The following is a 17909-nucleotide window of genomic DNA, read 5'->3' as shown; positions in this document are numbered from 1 at the left end:
GTACAATACTTATATTTCCGGTATCCTCTCCCTCTTCTACTATTCTGTTTAGGAATGTTTGATTTTCTTCTACTATCTAACATACAAAGAATGACGGTGCAACCTAGTGAATAGGAATTTTGCTTGTATTTTGATATTGTACTTCCTTAAGACTCAAATATCTATAGAATCAAAGGAAACCCTTTGATATTTCTTAAGGAAACACGGAATATACGAGGGTTATTCGGAAATTAAGAAACGATCGGTCGCGAAACGGAAATCACAGTGAAAATCCGATGAAGTTTTGCACAGGTGTGTCGGGCAGTGTCTCTAGTATGCCCGTCGGTCGCATTACGTAGTTCTTTTTTAGTTTTGAGCACACAGGGAGCACATGAAGATACCTAGAACAATAGCGTCTCCCTCCAAGTACGAGGGCCTGGTGAGAATTTCGCTATGCAGCCAATATTAAATAACTGTCGTGCGTTTTCTTCTTCAAGACAATTTCAGCCGCATTCTGCAGGGGCAATGAAGATGCTTCTGCATCGTTTTCAATTGGAAATGTTTGATTACCCACAATACAGCCTGTAATTGTCTCCTTCTGAGTCCGCAGCTCGTGGTCGTGCGGTAGCGTTCTCGCTTCCCACGCCCGGGTTCCCGTGTTCGATTCCCGGCGGGGTCAGGGATTTTCTCTGCCTCGTGGTGACTAGGTGTTGTGTGCTGTCCTTAGGTTAGTTAGGTTTAAGTAGTTCTAAGTTCTAGGGGACTGATGACCATCGATGTTAAGTCCCATAGTGCTCAGGGCCATTTGAACCATTTGAACCATCTCCTTCTGAGTTTCATCTCTGCTCACATGAACTGCTGGCTATGAAGACAACATTTTGGCACAGACAACGAGCTGTAGGCCAGCGTAGAGAATTGGCGGGAAGCACTGGCGGATGCCTTCTGTAACGAGGATATTGGAAAGTTTGTACAACGCTATGACAAACGTCTAAGTCGGATCGGCGACTATGAAGATAAGTAGTTGGAAGTTGTAGCTAACTGTTGCAAATAAATCAGTTTTGATTTTCACTGTGGTTTCCTTTTCGCGACCTATCGTTCCTTACTTTCCGAATAGCCCTCGTACAACAACAACTAAAACAACTATACATAATACTGAACGAGTGAAAACCATTAGATGACGTAGTTCTACTACATCGTGCGCCAAAATGTGAGTAAGAGAGAGGGAAAAGGTAGGAACTCATAGTGCGCGAGATTCAAATGAGAGCAACGAGTGGTGAAATATATTGAGACGCGCAGTCGCGCTAAAAGCTAAGAATACTGTAACAACTATGTATACGCAAAGCGGCTTAACAGCTGATCACAGCGGTAGAATAGGCAAAATGCAAAGTTAAGGTCAGTGTCACCTACAACGTCAGCTGCCTAAAGCCGAGATGCGCAAAGACACGCTGCACACCGCGATGGAAACCATTTTGGAATTTAAGCGAATCGGCATCCATGAGTGGCAGCCATCTGGACAAAACAGAAGCGATACGAAATGGAGTACTTATCGGTTGATTATAACGTAAATCAGCCACACAAACAAAACGAATAGAGACATGAATTCCCAAGGCAGACACTATACTGTAAAGAACACTAATTTTAAGAGCATATCATTAGGTGAAGCATACATAGTTTTAAGAAAAGGAGCGCGTCGACGCAAATAACTATAAGGAGCGTAGAACACGCTAAATTTGTGAACTTAACATAGGTTATTGAATGTACATAGTTAGAAATAAATATAAGGATCAAAAGCAGAAAAGAATATACACAGGAAATGACCTATCCGGCTATATACAACAGGATTAAGACAAGTTTGAAAGAGAAGTAACAACATGTACATTTAAAAGCAAGTGATCAGCACAGAACTTAAGAACTAAGCGACTTACATACAGCACACAAGTAAGTGACGATGAGAAAGGTAGAATGAAATACACACGTAGAAAAATGTGGGTGACTGAGACGTAAACTATAAAATAACATATCGTATAAGAATTAGTGAGAGGAGCGATTGTGCACTTATAGAACTACACTTCTTTACAGACAACATTAGAAGTAGTGAGCTTAATGTACAGGGAGTGAAACTAGGAAGAGAATGAAAGTGTATTAGAGTAATATGAGTTTATTTATATTTGTGAGAAGAAATAAATAGGGTAGTGGTGCCAGTGCGAAGATCCCACAGGTATATGTATATAAATGGAGTTTATGTCCAAGATTTTTAATAAATAATTATATTGGTATACAACAATGAATAGGAAGATGAATATTACAATGGCACCTAGGAAAGGGCCATGAAAGTGATGTAAGAAAGAACAGATAATATTTTTTTGAGTCTTGTATGAGAAGTGGAGTCTTGTATGAGAGTGGAAAGCAAAGTATGATGATACATGTATGGTAAATAATTGTGAAAACAAACATCTTGAAAAGCAATGAAGAGTAAAGCAAAGACAGCGAAGTCAATAGTGCAAAGGTACACGGTACATTTAATGTACACCACAACACAGTAATTTGCCACACATACATCAGAATGTAAAACAACTTAGCATGAAAACTATTTCCTTAGCGACTAGCTGTTACAGCTTGAGCAACCATTAGGTGAATATAAATGAAAATATAATATACAAGTCGTACGAGGGATGAACACAAAACGCAGTGGAACAATATTTTCTACAATGAGTTCTTGACACATGCAGTAGCGAAAGCAGTACATTTAACATAAGCACCTTCTTTAGCAGGAATGAATTATGAGTGAAGTTACACATGACAAAAATACAGTAAAGTTACCGGTCACACGTTACGAAGTAAACATGTATATGCCATCGCACAAATAAGGCATATATACAGCTTGAAATATGTGTACATGAATGTGAAATATTATCATGATTAACAAGCAGTGACGAAGTCAAGATTGTCAAGGGATAAAACATTCTCCACATTGGCTCACAAACGAGCACTGATAAATCTTGTACATAGTATGAAGGATTGTCATATGCCTAGGATAGAATAAGTACACTAACGATGCACTACAAGTAGCAATCCTAGAAGTAGCTTGATCTCTGAAGCAGACCCTAGGAAATCATCTTTTGTTCATGTAGTGCTGGAATGTATTTTCTATGTGTAGTTGTGCAGGTAAAAATGCGCAGGAGGTCAGTCCTGCAAGACAAGAAAAGAAAATGCAAATATTCAGAATAAATGCAAGATTCCTTCTAATTTACATATTAGTGCGTAAGATGGTGCATGTCATGGAGTCCATATACGAAATGTGAACGTGAATTGTACATTCATTTTTCAAATTTATTATTGCCAATGTCTATGTCAATGTAAAATCTATGTACTATTGTCAATTTTATGTGAAGATTTATTCTTGAAGGAGAACCATTTATGTATGTATGTGAAGTGCAATGCGACGGATGAGTAAAATACTTGCACGTGTTAAGTGATACAAAAATAGTAAGGCCTGATAATAGTGTAGTGGCTGAGCCGTGTTAAGAGTAAACGCCACAGGCTAGCGAAGTGAATACAGTGAGTATGATGCGTGTGCGACAGAGAAATCAGAGTAAATCCGTACAACAATAAATTGATGTGTGAGGACCGCTTAACTACAATGCATGACGGAAGACAATGCTGAATCCTGCAGTGTAGCCCTTACCTCCAATTTCATTGGCAGAAAACTTCGTCCAGGTGCTACATGAGGTATTGGTGTTCTTTGGGTTGAGCGCTTGAGCTGAATCCGTCGTATCCAGTCTCCAGACTGGACGGTTTACGCAACACTGACTTCATAAGCCTGGAGCGACATTACAGCAGGTTCGCGGACAGTGCTACTTTTCACATGATGCTTGCGTCACAGTGTCGGGTGCGTTAAACAATGAGCTGCTGCTGCCCATAAGTACAGAGAACAATTAGGCAGCGTGTGGGGAAAGGACACCTTCTCAAAATTGCCAATGAACCATAAGCAAATGAGAAAAACAATTTTTAAAACAGAGTGGAAGGACAGTTTAAGAAATTTAAAATTTTTCCCCTGTTCATACCACACAAGTTAACAAATGCAAGGATAAATGACAAACTAAGACAGTAGCACATCGCCGTGCGATTATGTAATATAGATGTATGTGAATTTTTTATGTGTTTGAATTTGCAATGAACAAAGAAATGAAGCTTTGTAAATATAATTGTAGTAGCATAAGGGTATAAAACACCATTGACTTGCACCAAGTAACCAAACTATGAGCCCCAATGTAAATAAGGCTACTGTATATTGCCTCCCTAAATAAAGAGACTTATTTCCGACAGCATACAGTAGGGGTCCATTTGTGATGTACCTTTTGCCTTTCTTGCTTTTATGTTTTCGTCTTTTTTCCCCAAAGGCAAAAAGAAAAGATAAAGCAGTAGCCCAGCGCAGAGCCTGCGCCTACCATCATCTATTTTTGATTTTCAAATGTTAAAAACCGTAAGATGTTTTTCCTGTTCCTCGGTATGAGGAAGGACTTGCTCTCTGTTAATGAACGAAGGCAGACACACGTTATTTTAGAGCGAAATCGGCGGTAGCAATTTTGGTTGTGAGACTGACTAAAAAGTCTATATTCTTATGTGCATAGAAGGATGAATATAGTATTATTTCACCAGTGAAAAATTATTTGAATCATCGTCCTAAGTATAAAAATATATAAAAAACCAAGAAGCTCACCTGTGTACTTTGCAGTTATTATGAAAATCCGATTACAAAAATAACAACGAACACACTCAAGATTATGTAGATGGATATGGCGATCAGTCGTAGTATTACTAATTGGTAAGCATAAATCTACAACAATTTAGAGACTATTTCGTTTATGTGGAACTAATATGAAAAGATTCTTTAGCCATTTATAGGCATATCTCAGACATGCACTTGTTCAACATGCAGAAAAATTAATCTCATTATTTCCACATACCTAAAATTTTTTATTTATTTTTTATATTATATTATGATGCCAATTAGAGTAACAAGAATGTCAGTCAGTATATAAGTTCAAAACTAGGTATAAAGAACATATAAGAAGCTGGGAGTATGAAAATAGCCATTCTACATTCGGCAAACACCTGATATAACATGAACATGAACCATCCAACATGGAACTAGACACGAAAGCTATTAGAGTGAATTATCACAACAAACAGCTCCTGACATTACAAGAAAACTTTCACATACAAGGAGGCCTTGCAATGAAAAGGTAAGTACTTAATGACCAAATCCATATAAGCAATAACTTTCCAATCATGTTAGCCACTAAAAAAATAACAAATAGAAATCTGAAACATAACCAGAATAAGTAATTAATGAATCTTGCTCTCCCTCTTCTCTGTCTCTGTCTGTCTCTCTCTCTCTCTCTCTCTCTCTCTCTCTCACACACACACACACACACACACACACACACACACACACACACACATGTACGCATACACACTCACACATAAGAAGCCAACACACTCTCACACAATGAACGACACATTTACACATAAGAAAATACACATTCACACATGCACATGCACAAAACAAATGAAAAATTTCAAACCACATACACACACCACAAACAAAAGACGAAAGATAAATAAATACACATATACAGTTGACAACACTACAAACTGCAAACACACACACACACACACACACACAGATGTTGGTCACAAAATGAAAAAGTGCAAGGGATGTAAGGTGCTGTGTTGTAACAAATGTTGGTGAAAAAAACGCCAGAAATCGGCCAGCTGAAGCATGGTGACTAATGAACACATCCGCAACCGCACAAAAGGGCTAACAGAACTGAAAATCGTAAGTAACAGCGAACTATAATTTCACCTCACGAAATTTTTGCTACAAATGCTGATTGTCATCTGAAAAAGAAGAGAAAACAGATGACAAAATGAAACACAGTAATATGGTGCAATCACTACATAATACATTTATTATATGTATAAAAAGAAACATGTATCACAAGCTACTGAAGACACCTCACTAATAAAAGAAGCGAAACGCATATGACAATGAAAAAAACTGTCATTCATTTAGTTGCATATATGGAACACACCTACATGAATTTTAAAGCAACCAAAGAGTGACGGACAACAGAAAAAATCACGAAACTTCATACCTGATTTAAACTGTGTGCCAGACTGTGACTCGAACTCGAGGCCTTTGCCTTTTGTGGGCAAGTGCTCTACCATCTGAGCTACCCAATCTTGACTCACCACCCATTCTCACAGCATCAGGTCTGCCAGTACCTCGTCTGAGAGGAAGTTTCATATCAGGGCGCACTCTGGTGCAGAGTGAAAATTTCATTCTGGAAACATTCAACACACTGTGGCTAAGCCATGTCTCCGTAATATCCTTTCTTCCAAGACTGCTAGTTCTGCAAGGTTCGCAGAAGAGCTTCTGTGAAGTATGGAAGGTAGGAGACGAGGCACTGGCAGAACTGAAGCTGTGAGGAGGGGTCGAGAGTCATTCTTGTGTAGCTCAAATAGTAGAAAAGCAAAGGTCCCGAGTTTGAGTCTCGGTCCGGCACACAGTTTTAATGTGCCAGGAAGTTTCATATCAGTGCACACTCCGCTGCAGAGTGAAAATCTCATTCTGAGAACAAAAAACGATATTTTGCTTCTCTTCAGCTTCAAACAGCTTTTATCAATACATTACCTGTTTTCATTGCGTGCATGAAACAGAAAAAAATTTCTATAACAGAGCAGTCACAATAAAATTTCATATAGAAAATTATTATTTTTCACATCGACCTGTAAAATGGTCTACAATATAATGAAACCCTCCTTTCTAAGGTATTGATTTTTTTTATTTTAAAATTAAATAAGAAAGTAAAATATCGACGAAGGGAGGATGCATTGCATTGCCAGCAAAAAGCAAGGATACGCCGTCAGAAAAATGAGATAGAAGGCGTTGAGCTTTTTTCGCCAAAAATTCTTTCTTTACTGATGCGAGTTTAGCTACAAGCCCAGACGTGCTCGTCGAAGCAGCAAATTTGTGACTCGAGACTGTGTTGCCGTTATTTGTCAATACAAAGAAATAGTTTGCGTGTAATAATTACGATCGGACTTCGTTAAAAACATAAACTGCATGCTCGACTTATAAATATTTTAATGTGAAAACGACAGCTCACTTATGGCGCACGATCATTGGTTCACCAAACTGACGTCTTACAACTAATGCAGGAGGCCAAAAAATATACAAAAGGCAATTTTTTATTTAGATGCACGGCTATGCCCTCAAGACTCATATACAAAATTTAAGACATAAACGAGTAGGAATAGCCTTGTGTACATGATGAACTTTGACACTGTGTACTGTATCATTGGTGGAAATCGACCAATCGCGAGGACGCAAATTTCAAACAGAATTTTGACGTTCAAACTGGTGTTGTTTATGAACAGTTTATAATTTATCCAATTCTAGTGGCCGCGAAAAAGAAAAAATGGCTTTGTTACAGTGGCAAGACGTTGTTTTTAACTGGGTGAGGACCATTGATTTTTTAATTAAGTGCTTTTCGGTGTGTTAAAAGCTTGTGGGGAGGAAAGGTGTGTTGTTATTGGGCGAGTCGGGATGCGTTAAGACTAATTTTCCGTGTATAGTTAGGTTGTAGGTGTTATTATGTTTGAAGTTTTTTTCGAGTTCTGTATTTATTGTTACAGATTAACTGTGTGTTTGATGACGTCGACGTCACATGTTTTACGAAGGGTGCCCGTGGAAGATTGCTGGCTAGGCTTCTGAAGCTAACGTAAGTTTCTTTTAGGTGTAACCGATGATAATTTTCTAGCATTAATTTCAGCACCATTAATTTTTTAGTAGTATGAAGGTCGTATCTCCACGTGTGTGCGTCAGTGATTACTTGTCGCAAGGGAAAGAAAGTTATGACTGAAGCCAGTATCAAAACAAATAAAGGGTATTGGTGGCGCGACAACAAATGGGAATGTGAAAGACTGCGGTAACAATTGGTGTGTAGCGTAGCCTAATGTTTACCTTTGCATCATTTAACGCGTTTTACCATGTTGTTGTGGTCTTTAGTCCAGAGACTGGTTTGATGCTGCTCTCCATGCTACTCTATCCTGTGCTAGCATCTTCAACTCCCAGTACCTACTGCAACCTACATCCTTCTGAATTTGTTTAGTGTATTTATCTCTTGGTCTCCCTCTACGATTTTTACCCTCCAATGCTAAATTGGTGATCCCTTGATGCCTCAGAATATGCCCTACCAAGCGATCTCTTCTCCTAGTCAAGTTGTGCCACAAATTTCTCTTCTCCCCAATTCTATTCAGTACCTCCCCATTAGGTATGTGATCTACCCATCTAATCTTCAGCATTCTTCTGTAGCGCCACATTTCGAAAGCTTCTTTTTCTCCTCTTGTCTAAACTATTTATCATCCACATTTCACTTCCATGCATGGCTACACTCCATACAAATACTTCTAGAAACGACTTCCTGACGCCTTAATCTATACTCGATGTTAACAAATTTCTCTTCTTCAGAAACGCTTTCCTAGCCATTGCCAATATACATTTAATATCCTCTCTACTTCGACCATCATGTTATTTTGCTCCCCAAATAGCAAAACTCATTTACTGCTTTAAGTGTCTCATTTCCGAATATATTTCCCGCAGCATCACCTGATTTAATTCGACTACATTTCATTATCATCGTTTTGCTTTTGTTGATGTTCATCTTATACCCTCCTTTCAAGACACTGTCCATTCTGTTCAGCTGCTCTTCCAGGTCCTTTTCTGTGTCTGACAGAATTACAATGTCATCGGCGAACCTCAAAGATTTTATTTCTTCTCCATGGATTTTAATTCCTACTCCGAATTTTTCTTTTGTTTCCTTTACTGCTTGCTCAATATACAGATTGAATAGCATCGGGGAGAGGCTACAACCCTGTCTCACTCCCTTCCCAACCACTGCTTCCCTTTCATGTCCCTCGTCTCTTATAACTGCCATCTGGTTTCTGTACAAATTCACTGGACTCGCATTCGGAAGGACGACGGTTCAATCCCGCGTCCGCACATCCTGATTTAGGTTTTCCGTGATTTCCCTAAATCACTCCAGGCAAATGCCGGGATGGTTCCTCTGAAAGGGCACGGCCGACTTCCTTCCCCATCCTTCCCTAATCCGATGAGACCGATGACCACGCTGTCTGGTCTCCTTCCCCAAACCAACCAACCAACTTCCAGTGGCCCAATACAACAATGTAATATTCATTCTGTACAAATTGTAAATAGCCTTTCACTCCCTGTATTTTACCACTGCCACCTTCAGAATTTGAAAGAGGATATTCCAGTCAACATTGTCAAAAGCTTTCTCCAAATCTACATATGCTAGAAACATCGGTTTGTCTTTCCTTAATCTATTGTCTAAGATAAGTCGTAGGGTCAGTATTGCTTCACGTGTTCCAACATTTCTAAGGAATCCGAACTGATCTTCCCCGAGATCAGCTTCTACCAGTTTTTCCTTTCATCTGTAAAGAATTCGGGTTCGTATTTTGCAGCCGTGGCTTATTAGACTGATAGTTCGGTAATTTTCGCATCCGTCAATGCCTGCTTTCTTTGGGATTTGAATTATTATATTCTTCTTGAAGTCTGTGGGTATTTCGCCTGCCTCATACATCTTGCTCACCAGATGGTAGAGTTTTGTCAGAGCTGGCTCTCTCAAGGCTATCAGTAGTTCTAATGGAATGTTGTCTACTCCCAGGGCCTTTTTTCGCCTTAGGTCTTTCAGTGCTCTGTCAAACTCTTCACGCAATAGCGTATCTCCCATTTCATCTTCATCTACATCCTCTTCCATTTTCATAATATTGTCCTCAAGTGCATCGCCCTTGTATAGACCTTCTATATACTCCTTTCACCTTTCTGCTTTCCCTTCTTTGCTGCTTAGAACTGGGTTTCCATCTTAGCTCTTGATATTCATGCAAGTGGTTCTCTTTTCTCCAAAGGTCTCTTTAATTTTCCTGTAGGCAGTAGGCCTATCTATCTTACCCCTAGTGATATATGCCTCTACATCCTTACATTTGTCCTCTAGCCATCCCTGCTTAGCCAATTTGCACTTCCTATTGATCTCATTTTTGAGACGTTTGTATTGCTTTTTGCCCGCTTCATTTTGTATTTTCTCCTTTCATCAATTAAATTCAATCTCTCTTCTGTTATATAAGGATTTCTATTAGCCCTCGGCTTTTTGCCTACTTGATCCTCTGCTGCCTTCACTACCTCATCCCTCAAAGCTACCCATTCTTCTTCTACTGTATTTCTTTCCCCCATTCTTGTCAATGGTTCCCTAATGCTCTCCCTGAAACTCTCTACAGCCTCTGGTTCTTTCAGTTTATCCAGGTCCCATCTCCTTAAATTCCCACCTTTTTACAGTTTCTTCAGTTGTAATCTACAGTTCATGACCAATAGATTGTGGTCAGAGTCCACATCTGCCCCTGGAAATGTCTGACAATTTAAAACCTGGTTCCTAAATCTCTGTCTTACCATTATATAATCTATCTGAAACCTCCCAGTATCTCCAGGCTGCTTCCATGTATACAACCTTCTTTCATGATTCTTGAACCAAGTGTTAGCTATGAAGTTATGCTCTGTGCAAAATTCTACCATGCGGCTTCCTCTTTCACTCTTTACCTCCATTCCATATTCACCTACTATGTTTCCTTCTCTTCCTATTCCTACTATCGAATTTCGGTCACCCATGACTATTAAATTTTCGTCTCCCTTCACTATCTGAATAATTTCTTTTATCTCATCATACATTTCATCAATCTCTTCATCTGCTGAGCTAGTTGGCATATAAACTTGTACTATTGTGGTAGGCGTGGGCTTCGTATCTATCTTGACAACAATAATGCATTCACTATGCTGTTTGTAGTGGCTTATCCGTATTCCTGTTTTCCTATTCATTATTAAACCTAATCCTGCATTACCTCTATTTGATTTTATATTTATAACCCTGTATTCACCTGACCAAAAGTCTTGTTCCTCCTGCCACTGAACTTCACTAAATCCCTCTACATCTTACTTTAACCTATCCATTTCCCTTTTTAAATTTTTTATCCTACCTGCCCGATTAAGGGATCTGACATTCCACGCTCCGACCCGTAGAACGTCAGTTTTCTTTCTCCTGATAACAACGTCCTCCTGAGTAGTCCCCATCTGGACATCCGAATAGAAGACTAGTTTATCTCCGGAATATTTTACGCAAGAGGACGCCATCATCGTTTAACCGTGCAGTAAAGCTGCATGCCCTTGGGAAAGATTACGGCTGTAGTTTCCCCTTGCTTTCAGCCGTTCACAGTACCAACACAGCAAAGCCATTTTGGTTAGTGTTAAAAGGCCAGATCAGTCCATCATCCAGACTGTTGCCCCTGCAACTACTGAAAAGGCTGCTGCTGCTCCTCTTCAGGAACCACACATTTGTGTGGCCTCTCAACAGATATCCCTCCGTTGTGGTTGCACCTACGGTACGACTATCTGTATTGCTTATAAAAACTAGAACTGAAAGTTAAATTCCAAGGTAATGAAAGGCATTCCACCATTTTTTTTTTATATTTTTTTTTATTTTTTATTTTTTTTTTTTTTCATTGATTAACATACATGGTACATAATCCACTAAAAATGTCTCGTTAAAAAATGGTAGAACAATGAGGAAATGCAAGCTCCTATTTACCTTTGCTTTTGTAATGTAACCGAACAGTAATTGTTTGAAATTGACTGTATTGCGTCCTCTTAATCCTCAATACCAAGGCGTTTTCCATAATGTGGATTACCACCTGGGGGGAGGGAGCACTTTGTGCTCACCTTACAAAAAACAAAATAAACTAAAAATTGTAATGGGTGTTGAATTATATTAATTAGGCATAAGTCCATGTGAATTCACGCATGCTAGGAAGAAATCTTACCTCCATAGTCTCGGACGTTATTGAATTTAGCATATGTTAAGGAACACTTATTTTTTTGTTTTCTCCAAAAAAAATTTATGCTCGGACGTACAGCTCTCCCAAAGATGACACTGTGCATACCATTTTGAAAATACAAATTTTGGAAAAAATTTTAAAATGCTGTGTCTGTCTCTAGAAAAGTTCTAGATATTTTATTGGGTTTTTATTTTTTATTTTATTTTATTTTTTTGTTGAAAGACAATTGCTTTATGATTACAAAGAAATACTCCATTTGGACTTATCTGCCAAAGTTCTTTCACTATAGCATTCCAAACTTTTTATAATTTATGGAAATACTTTTTTTCTTCAAAAAAGGCCAATCCATAAAATTTTAATTCCCCCCCCCCCCCTCCCTGCCGCTCCTTTCTGTTTATTAATACCATATAGTCCTACATTCGGGTCGACAGAAGCGTCCGATCCCACCCGTTGGCTTTGACCCGTGACGTAAGGGTGTTGTGGTGTGTGCGCTCTAGTGGTATGTTCAGAGCTTTCTTTTGTGTGGTATAATGGGCTCAATTTGGTCTTGCTCATTATACAGAATTGTTCGAATGTTGGCTGTGTTTGTAGTGGAATTCGTTTCAGTGAGTTAACGATTTAGTGATTTTGTGTGGAGGTTAATTTAGTTTTGTTCGCTGTAGGTCGTGTGGTAATTTGAGGAAATTAATCGGTTGTTGTTTTTCTTGAGGAATGAATATGAAGGATAAAATTAATAGCGCGCGTCTGTGAGAAATGATGAGAAATACCGCGTTGAGGCTGATAAAGTTTTTACATCTGTTTGGGAAGTGTTTGATCCCAATTTACGGGATCAGGAGCTGCTGTTGAGCGATATAGGTTAGGGGAGGTGTTCGATTCCAGTTTATGGGATCGGGAGTTTCTGTTGAGCTATATAGGTTAGGGGAAGTTTTCGATCCTAATTTGTGGGATCGGGAGCTGCTGTTGAGCTATATAGGTCAAGGGAAGTGTCAGATTCCAGATGATATTGTGTTTAGTGGAATTTGGGGAGTTTTTTGTTGTCGTTTCTTCTTTTTTTTTTCCATCATTTTGCGTGGTTTTGTACGGGGGTGAGTGTCTAAATTTGTTTATGTTTAGATTGTCCCCACCCAAAAACCCACAATTTCCCGCACTTGTCCCGTTAGTGTCATTAGGCTTTTTGTGGAACGTGTGTGTGTGTGTGTGTGTGTGTGTGTGTTTGTTTTTCAAAGTGTTTTCGTGTTTATAATGTGTACGTAACGGCTTTATATGTGCCATATGAAAATCATGGTTTATGGGCGTTTCCGCCATATTTGTGATGTCATGGGTCAAATCAGACGGGTGGGATCAGACGCTTCCGTATTTCCCTACGTTCCCTGTAAAGGAGAGCTTCCGCTTTTGAAATTTTTTTCCATACATTAAACCTCTTTTATTATGACGTAACAGGCTCATAAAAGTCAAAACACAGCCTTATTTAACACCATTTTAGTTTTGAAAGATGAGTAAGAGACTCATTTTTCGAGCATGGTTTCAAAATGTATGTGAAAGGTCCAAAGGTTTCAATTTATACAACACTCTGTTTTGTAATGAAATTAGCCAGTCAATGAACTAAAAATGTTTTCTACAACTTCAGTATCTTCCTTTGATATGAAGTGATGCCTTCCTGTTGAACCAATAGGAACTGGAGCACTTAGAATCCTCAAAACATTGTGAGCATGAAGTGATCACTGATGGTGTTGTTGCTGTCCTTCAGCTGAAAACCTTATCCAACAGCTGGACCATGTGGTAGCATGAAGTTCATTACAATTTCATTTAACTCGTAACTGGTGTCTATAATCTCTGCAATCCACCACTCTGTCATACACACACGCCACAAACATCCCCATCTCAGGTTGTGAATCTGAATATTATTCTGCTGTTTCTGAGGTGTTGGCTAAACAAATGAAATTTATTCTTTCTTGCTCTTTAAAGTGCGTGCAATATGAGTTCACCCATCTCTTTGAGTCCAAAAATGTGTGTGCTGAATTTCTTTCACAGGAGTATTTTGTTTGGATCATTCTTCTTTTTATTATCACGGAATTCTTCAATTTCCTCTTTCGACAAAAGAATGAGGGGTCTGGATATGTAAGATTTCATGGACTGCTAATGACTTCACATGCCCAACCAAGTTGTCATATGTCACATGCTGCAGTGAAGTTCTTCAAAGTTACCACACAAAGTTCAAAATTCACGCAGTACACACATAAAGACATATCCAACTGGGTGTGGAACTAACCATATAGGTCATAGTGCATAAAGTTTTGATCTTCCAATGTGTGAAATTGTATAGTTGCTTTTATAAATTCCAAAAGTTTCTTTAATGCTGTGAGTCATGTACCTCTTCACTTTCATAACTTTTTGAGCTTCAACTGTTACAGTGTCTTTTTTGTTGGCACTCTGGTGAGAACAGTCCCATTTATCTTCCAGATAAAATGACTGCACTATCTGAACTTGACCATAATAAGGATCTGGTCTTCCAAAAGCTCCTTTTACAGACATCACATTTCTTTATTTGTCTACCATATATTTTCATACTGATGGAACATGGTTCAAAATTGTTTTGTTTGAAAATGTCTCTGGAGTAATAGTTAAAACTTGCACTTTTTCACTGTAGGATGCACAATATTCAACAGCTGAATTGATATTTGTGAAAAATTCCTGGCAAGAGGCACAAGAGTGCTTTGGTTCATTTTCTTCTGAAGATGGAATTTCTACTTTGAAGAGAGAGGTCAGTTTTGCTGTAGTGTATTCATCCACAGCTTTAGTAATTTCTCTGCGCTTTCTTGATGCATAGTGCTATGACTCGACTTCACTGACCACGCTTTCTTAACAGGACTAACACCCACGTCTGTAGTTGACTGATTTACGGTGTTTAATTCTTTCTCTATTGATGCCAAATCTGCATCTGCACCATGGGAGGCTTCACTTTGTTCAGATACTATCATTGTTGTTATTCTGTCACAACATTTAGAACACAAAAAGTTGTCACTGGAAACATCTTCTCTTTGAAACAGTCTTCAATTGAGAACACCTATTCTCTTCCTGAACAAAGTCTTCTTTTTTTCCCTTTCTTTCTTTCTTTCTTAGATGTCACTCTTTTATGGGTATGCAAATAGTCAACACACTTCACTCTCCTGTGGCTCCAGTCAGAACACATTTCAAACAATCCTTTTCACAAAACACACTGCAGCTGGAAAATTCCCCACAAAAATTCAGAACTCACTGGATGGTCTCAGGTTCCTTACAAGCCTCTTCAGCAAACAAATTAGCACTTTGAAGAACTACAATGCAGAAACCTGCAATGAACAACCACGACAAATAAACTGGCAAGAAACTACAACAACGTGTAAGAAATACCTGCAACAAAGACAATAGAAATAAACATTGTAACAAAGAAATTAGTAAGAAACAACTTCAGTGAAGGCATACATTACCCTTGAAAGTTAAAAAAAAGGTTTTTTTAAAAAATAAAACCTGTCCAACTTAATGGTGGAAGCTCTCCTTTACAGATAATATAGTACTACAGGGTAGGCTACTAATCAACAGAAAAAAAATCTAACTTTTCTGGATAGGCTATTTTGAAAAAAAAAAAAAAAAAAAAATCATAAGGCGACAGTAAAAGAACTTTGACAGATGATTAAACAGAGGATACCATTGTAATCATAAAGAAATTATGTTTCAAATAAAAAAACTAACAAAATATCTAGAACTGTTACAGAAATAAAAGATTTTAAAGATTTTTCCGAAATTTGCATCTTCAAAATGGTGTTCGAAGTGTCCTCTTTGGAGGCCTGTATCTCGAGGCAGGAATTTTTTGAAGGGGGGGGGGGGGGGGGAGAACATGTTTCTTAGACTATGAAGGTAACCTATCTGCCTGAAGTGATATGGACTATGCGCCTAAAGAAATAGTGAAATAACTGGACCAAGTTATTTCCGTAGTAAAAGAACTTTGATAGATAAGTCGAAATGGAGTATTTCTTTGTAATCATAAAGCAGTTATCTTTGAAATAAAGAAAACCCAACAAAAGATCTAGAACTATTCCAGGAATACAGCATTTTAAATTCTTTTCCAAAATTCGCATCTTCAAAATGATATGCACAGTGTCATCTTTGGAGAGCTGTATCTCAGAGCAGAAATTTTTTGGAGAAAACAAAGCGACATGTGTCCCTTACTTGGTCCTTCATTTTAACGCAAGCTAAATTCAATAATATCAGATACTATAAAGGTAAGATTTTTTCCTAGCCTGCCTGACTTGACATGGACTATGCCTAGGAGACATTTTCTTCAGATGTTGGGGCTACAGGGTATCTGTTAAACTATATGACCTCTAGACGAAGATGATTTGTTGAATTTACATTTGATGTAATAAAAGAATGGGGACTACTGAGGAAGGAAGCAGAAACATCCAGTGGCAAACTACCCATCATTTCATGTGACACATTTGAAAGTAAATTAACAGTTTTCCAAGACAAAATTCCATGTCGTGAAACTACCATAAATTCATAACATCTACAGCAAATTATAGTCCTAAATAACAACCAAGATGGCATAAAATTTAACTGAATTTTGTATCAAAACTACCTTACTGCCCCAGTGGTTTCAGTTTGAAGCTACTCACAAAAGCAGTAGTACAGACTCAAATATATGTTAATAATAACTTTAGATACACTTACTTTCACCACTGTCAGTGATATTAGTACAGACACTTTTTTTTTTTTAAGCCTGGTACAATCTCCTAGAATCATGTGTAGCATGATCACCATGTCGACTGTCACATTGAAAACTGTAAGTACTGCTACAACACACTACATTCGTAGAAGTACCTCAGTATACCACAAGATGTCTCTGTTGTGCAACAGCATCTGTGGTTTCAGGCAAAAACACTGGTGCTTAAAAAAGTTAATAAGATGACTTCAGGCAGAAACCATTCAAATGCTTAAAAAATAAAAAGCAGGAGCTAAGTAATTTTGTCAGGCAGCTTTTGTTGAAAGGGAAACAATAAGTTAATATGAACACTAAAACTCCCTTATAAAACAAATGAGATGGTGGTGATGTGTTTACTGAAGAAACCCATGCGTAGTTACACTAGTTTGTGCCATAAATATTAAATGTTCTTAATGACGGCAGACTATAGTGCCGTCCTGGTTAGGCTGTCACTGTGAACGCCACAATCTAAAAAACTGTGTTTGGTATTCTGGCCTATCTCAGCCTGATGTGCAGTTTGAACACAGCCTGACAGGGACAAGAGGTCAGTGCGAAATCTTGTCATTGACAGTAGGTTTTAGACCTGATTAAAACTGCTCCTGCCAGTGACTGCAGGTCCATGTCAACCAGTTTCCAAATGAACACTGAAGGGAACAGTATGCATGGGCATTTGAAGCTGGGTAGCTCACTGAAGGCTATTACAGACTAGATTGGCACATTAAGCTGCACATCTTGAATGAGTCAAACACAGAAACCACCTACATCTGACTAGAGACATGTAGTACAGTCCAGTGATTTATGGTTGTACCTCTTTCCAAATCATACCTCAGTGTACGTATGGCTCTATGCAGCATTCTGCCCTGCAATCTGTGGTTGGGTGTAACTCAGGTTCTAGGTGATTCTGTGATAGTTTTTGGAGGTGGTTTCCACACCATCACTTGGTCTCACTCAGATGGGTTACTGTCAACATAAACTGTGATTACTGTTTCAGCATTATTGGTGGTGAAGTGTTGCCATTTATTTCCACGATGGATATGGTACAGACACTGCTGTCTCCCAAGGTGACAACAGTTGTGTTCACAGGGCTGCGTGCTGATGTTCCTTGTTTAATGAACACTAAGGCAGCCTGTTGCACCTAAACTGGCCTGGTGAACCAGCAGACAGCTGTAGAAAATTTGAGAATTATTTATCAATTGATACAATTTTGAGCATGAGGGAATCTTAT

General features: G+C 38.5%; 1 protein-coding gene across 3 annotated transcripts in view; it reads left to right on the top strand.

Moving 5' to 3' along the window:
- The first annotated feature begins 7378 nt into the window (after positions 1-7378).
- The window catches only part of LOC124798027 (myosin-9-like), a 242792-nt gene continuing 232261 nt past the window's right edge, over positions 7379-17909 (top strand). For 2 of the 3 annotated variants that reach the window (XM_047261240.1, XM_047261239.1), the window contains exons 1-2: positions 7379-7505; positions 7684-7769. In XM_047261240.1, coding sequence (XP_047117196.1) covers positions 7467-7505; positions 7684-7769 — 125 coding nt within the window. In that variant the 5' untranslated portion in view covers positions 7379-7466. Of the gene's footprint in view, positions 7570-7683; positions 7770-17909 lie in introns of all 3 variants that reach the window. The other variant, XM_047261241.1, reaches the window with a different exon arrangement.

This window comes from Schistocerca piceifrons, chromosome 5 (assembly GCF_021461385.2).
Source record: "Schistocerca piceifrons isolate TAMUIC-IGC-003096 chromosome 5, iqSchPice1.1, whole genome shotgun sequence".
In the NCBI taxonomy this organism is placed as follows: Eukaryota; Metazoa; Arthropoda; class Insecta; order Orthoptera; family Acrididae; genus Schistocerca; species Schistocerca piceifrons.
Note: the sequence above shows the minus strand (reverse complement) of the source record. Positions and strands in the feature narration are given on the sequence as shown.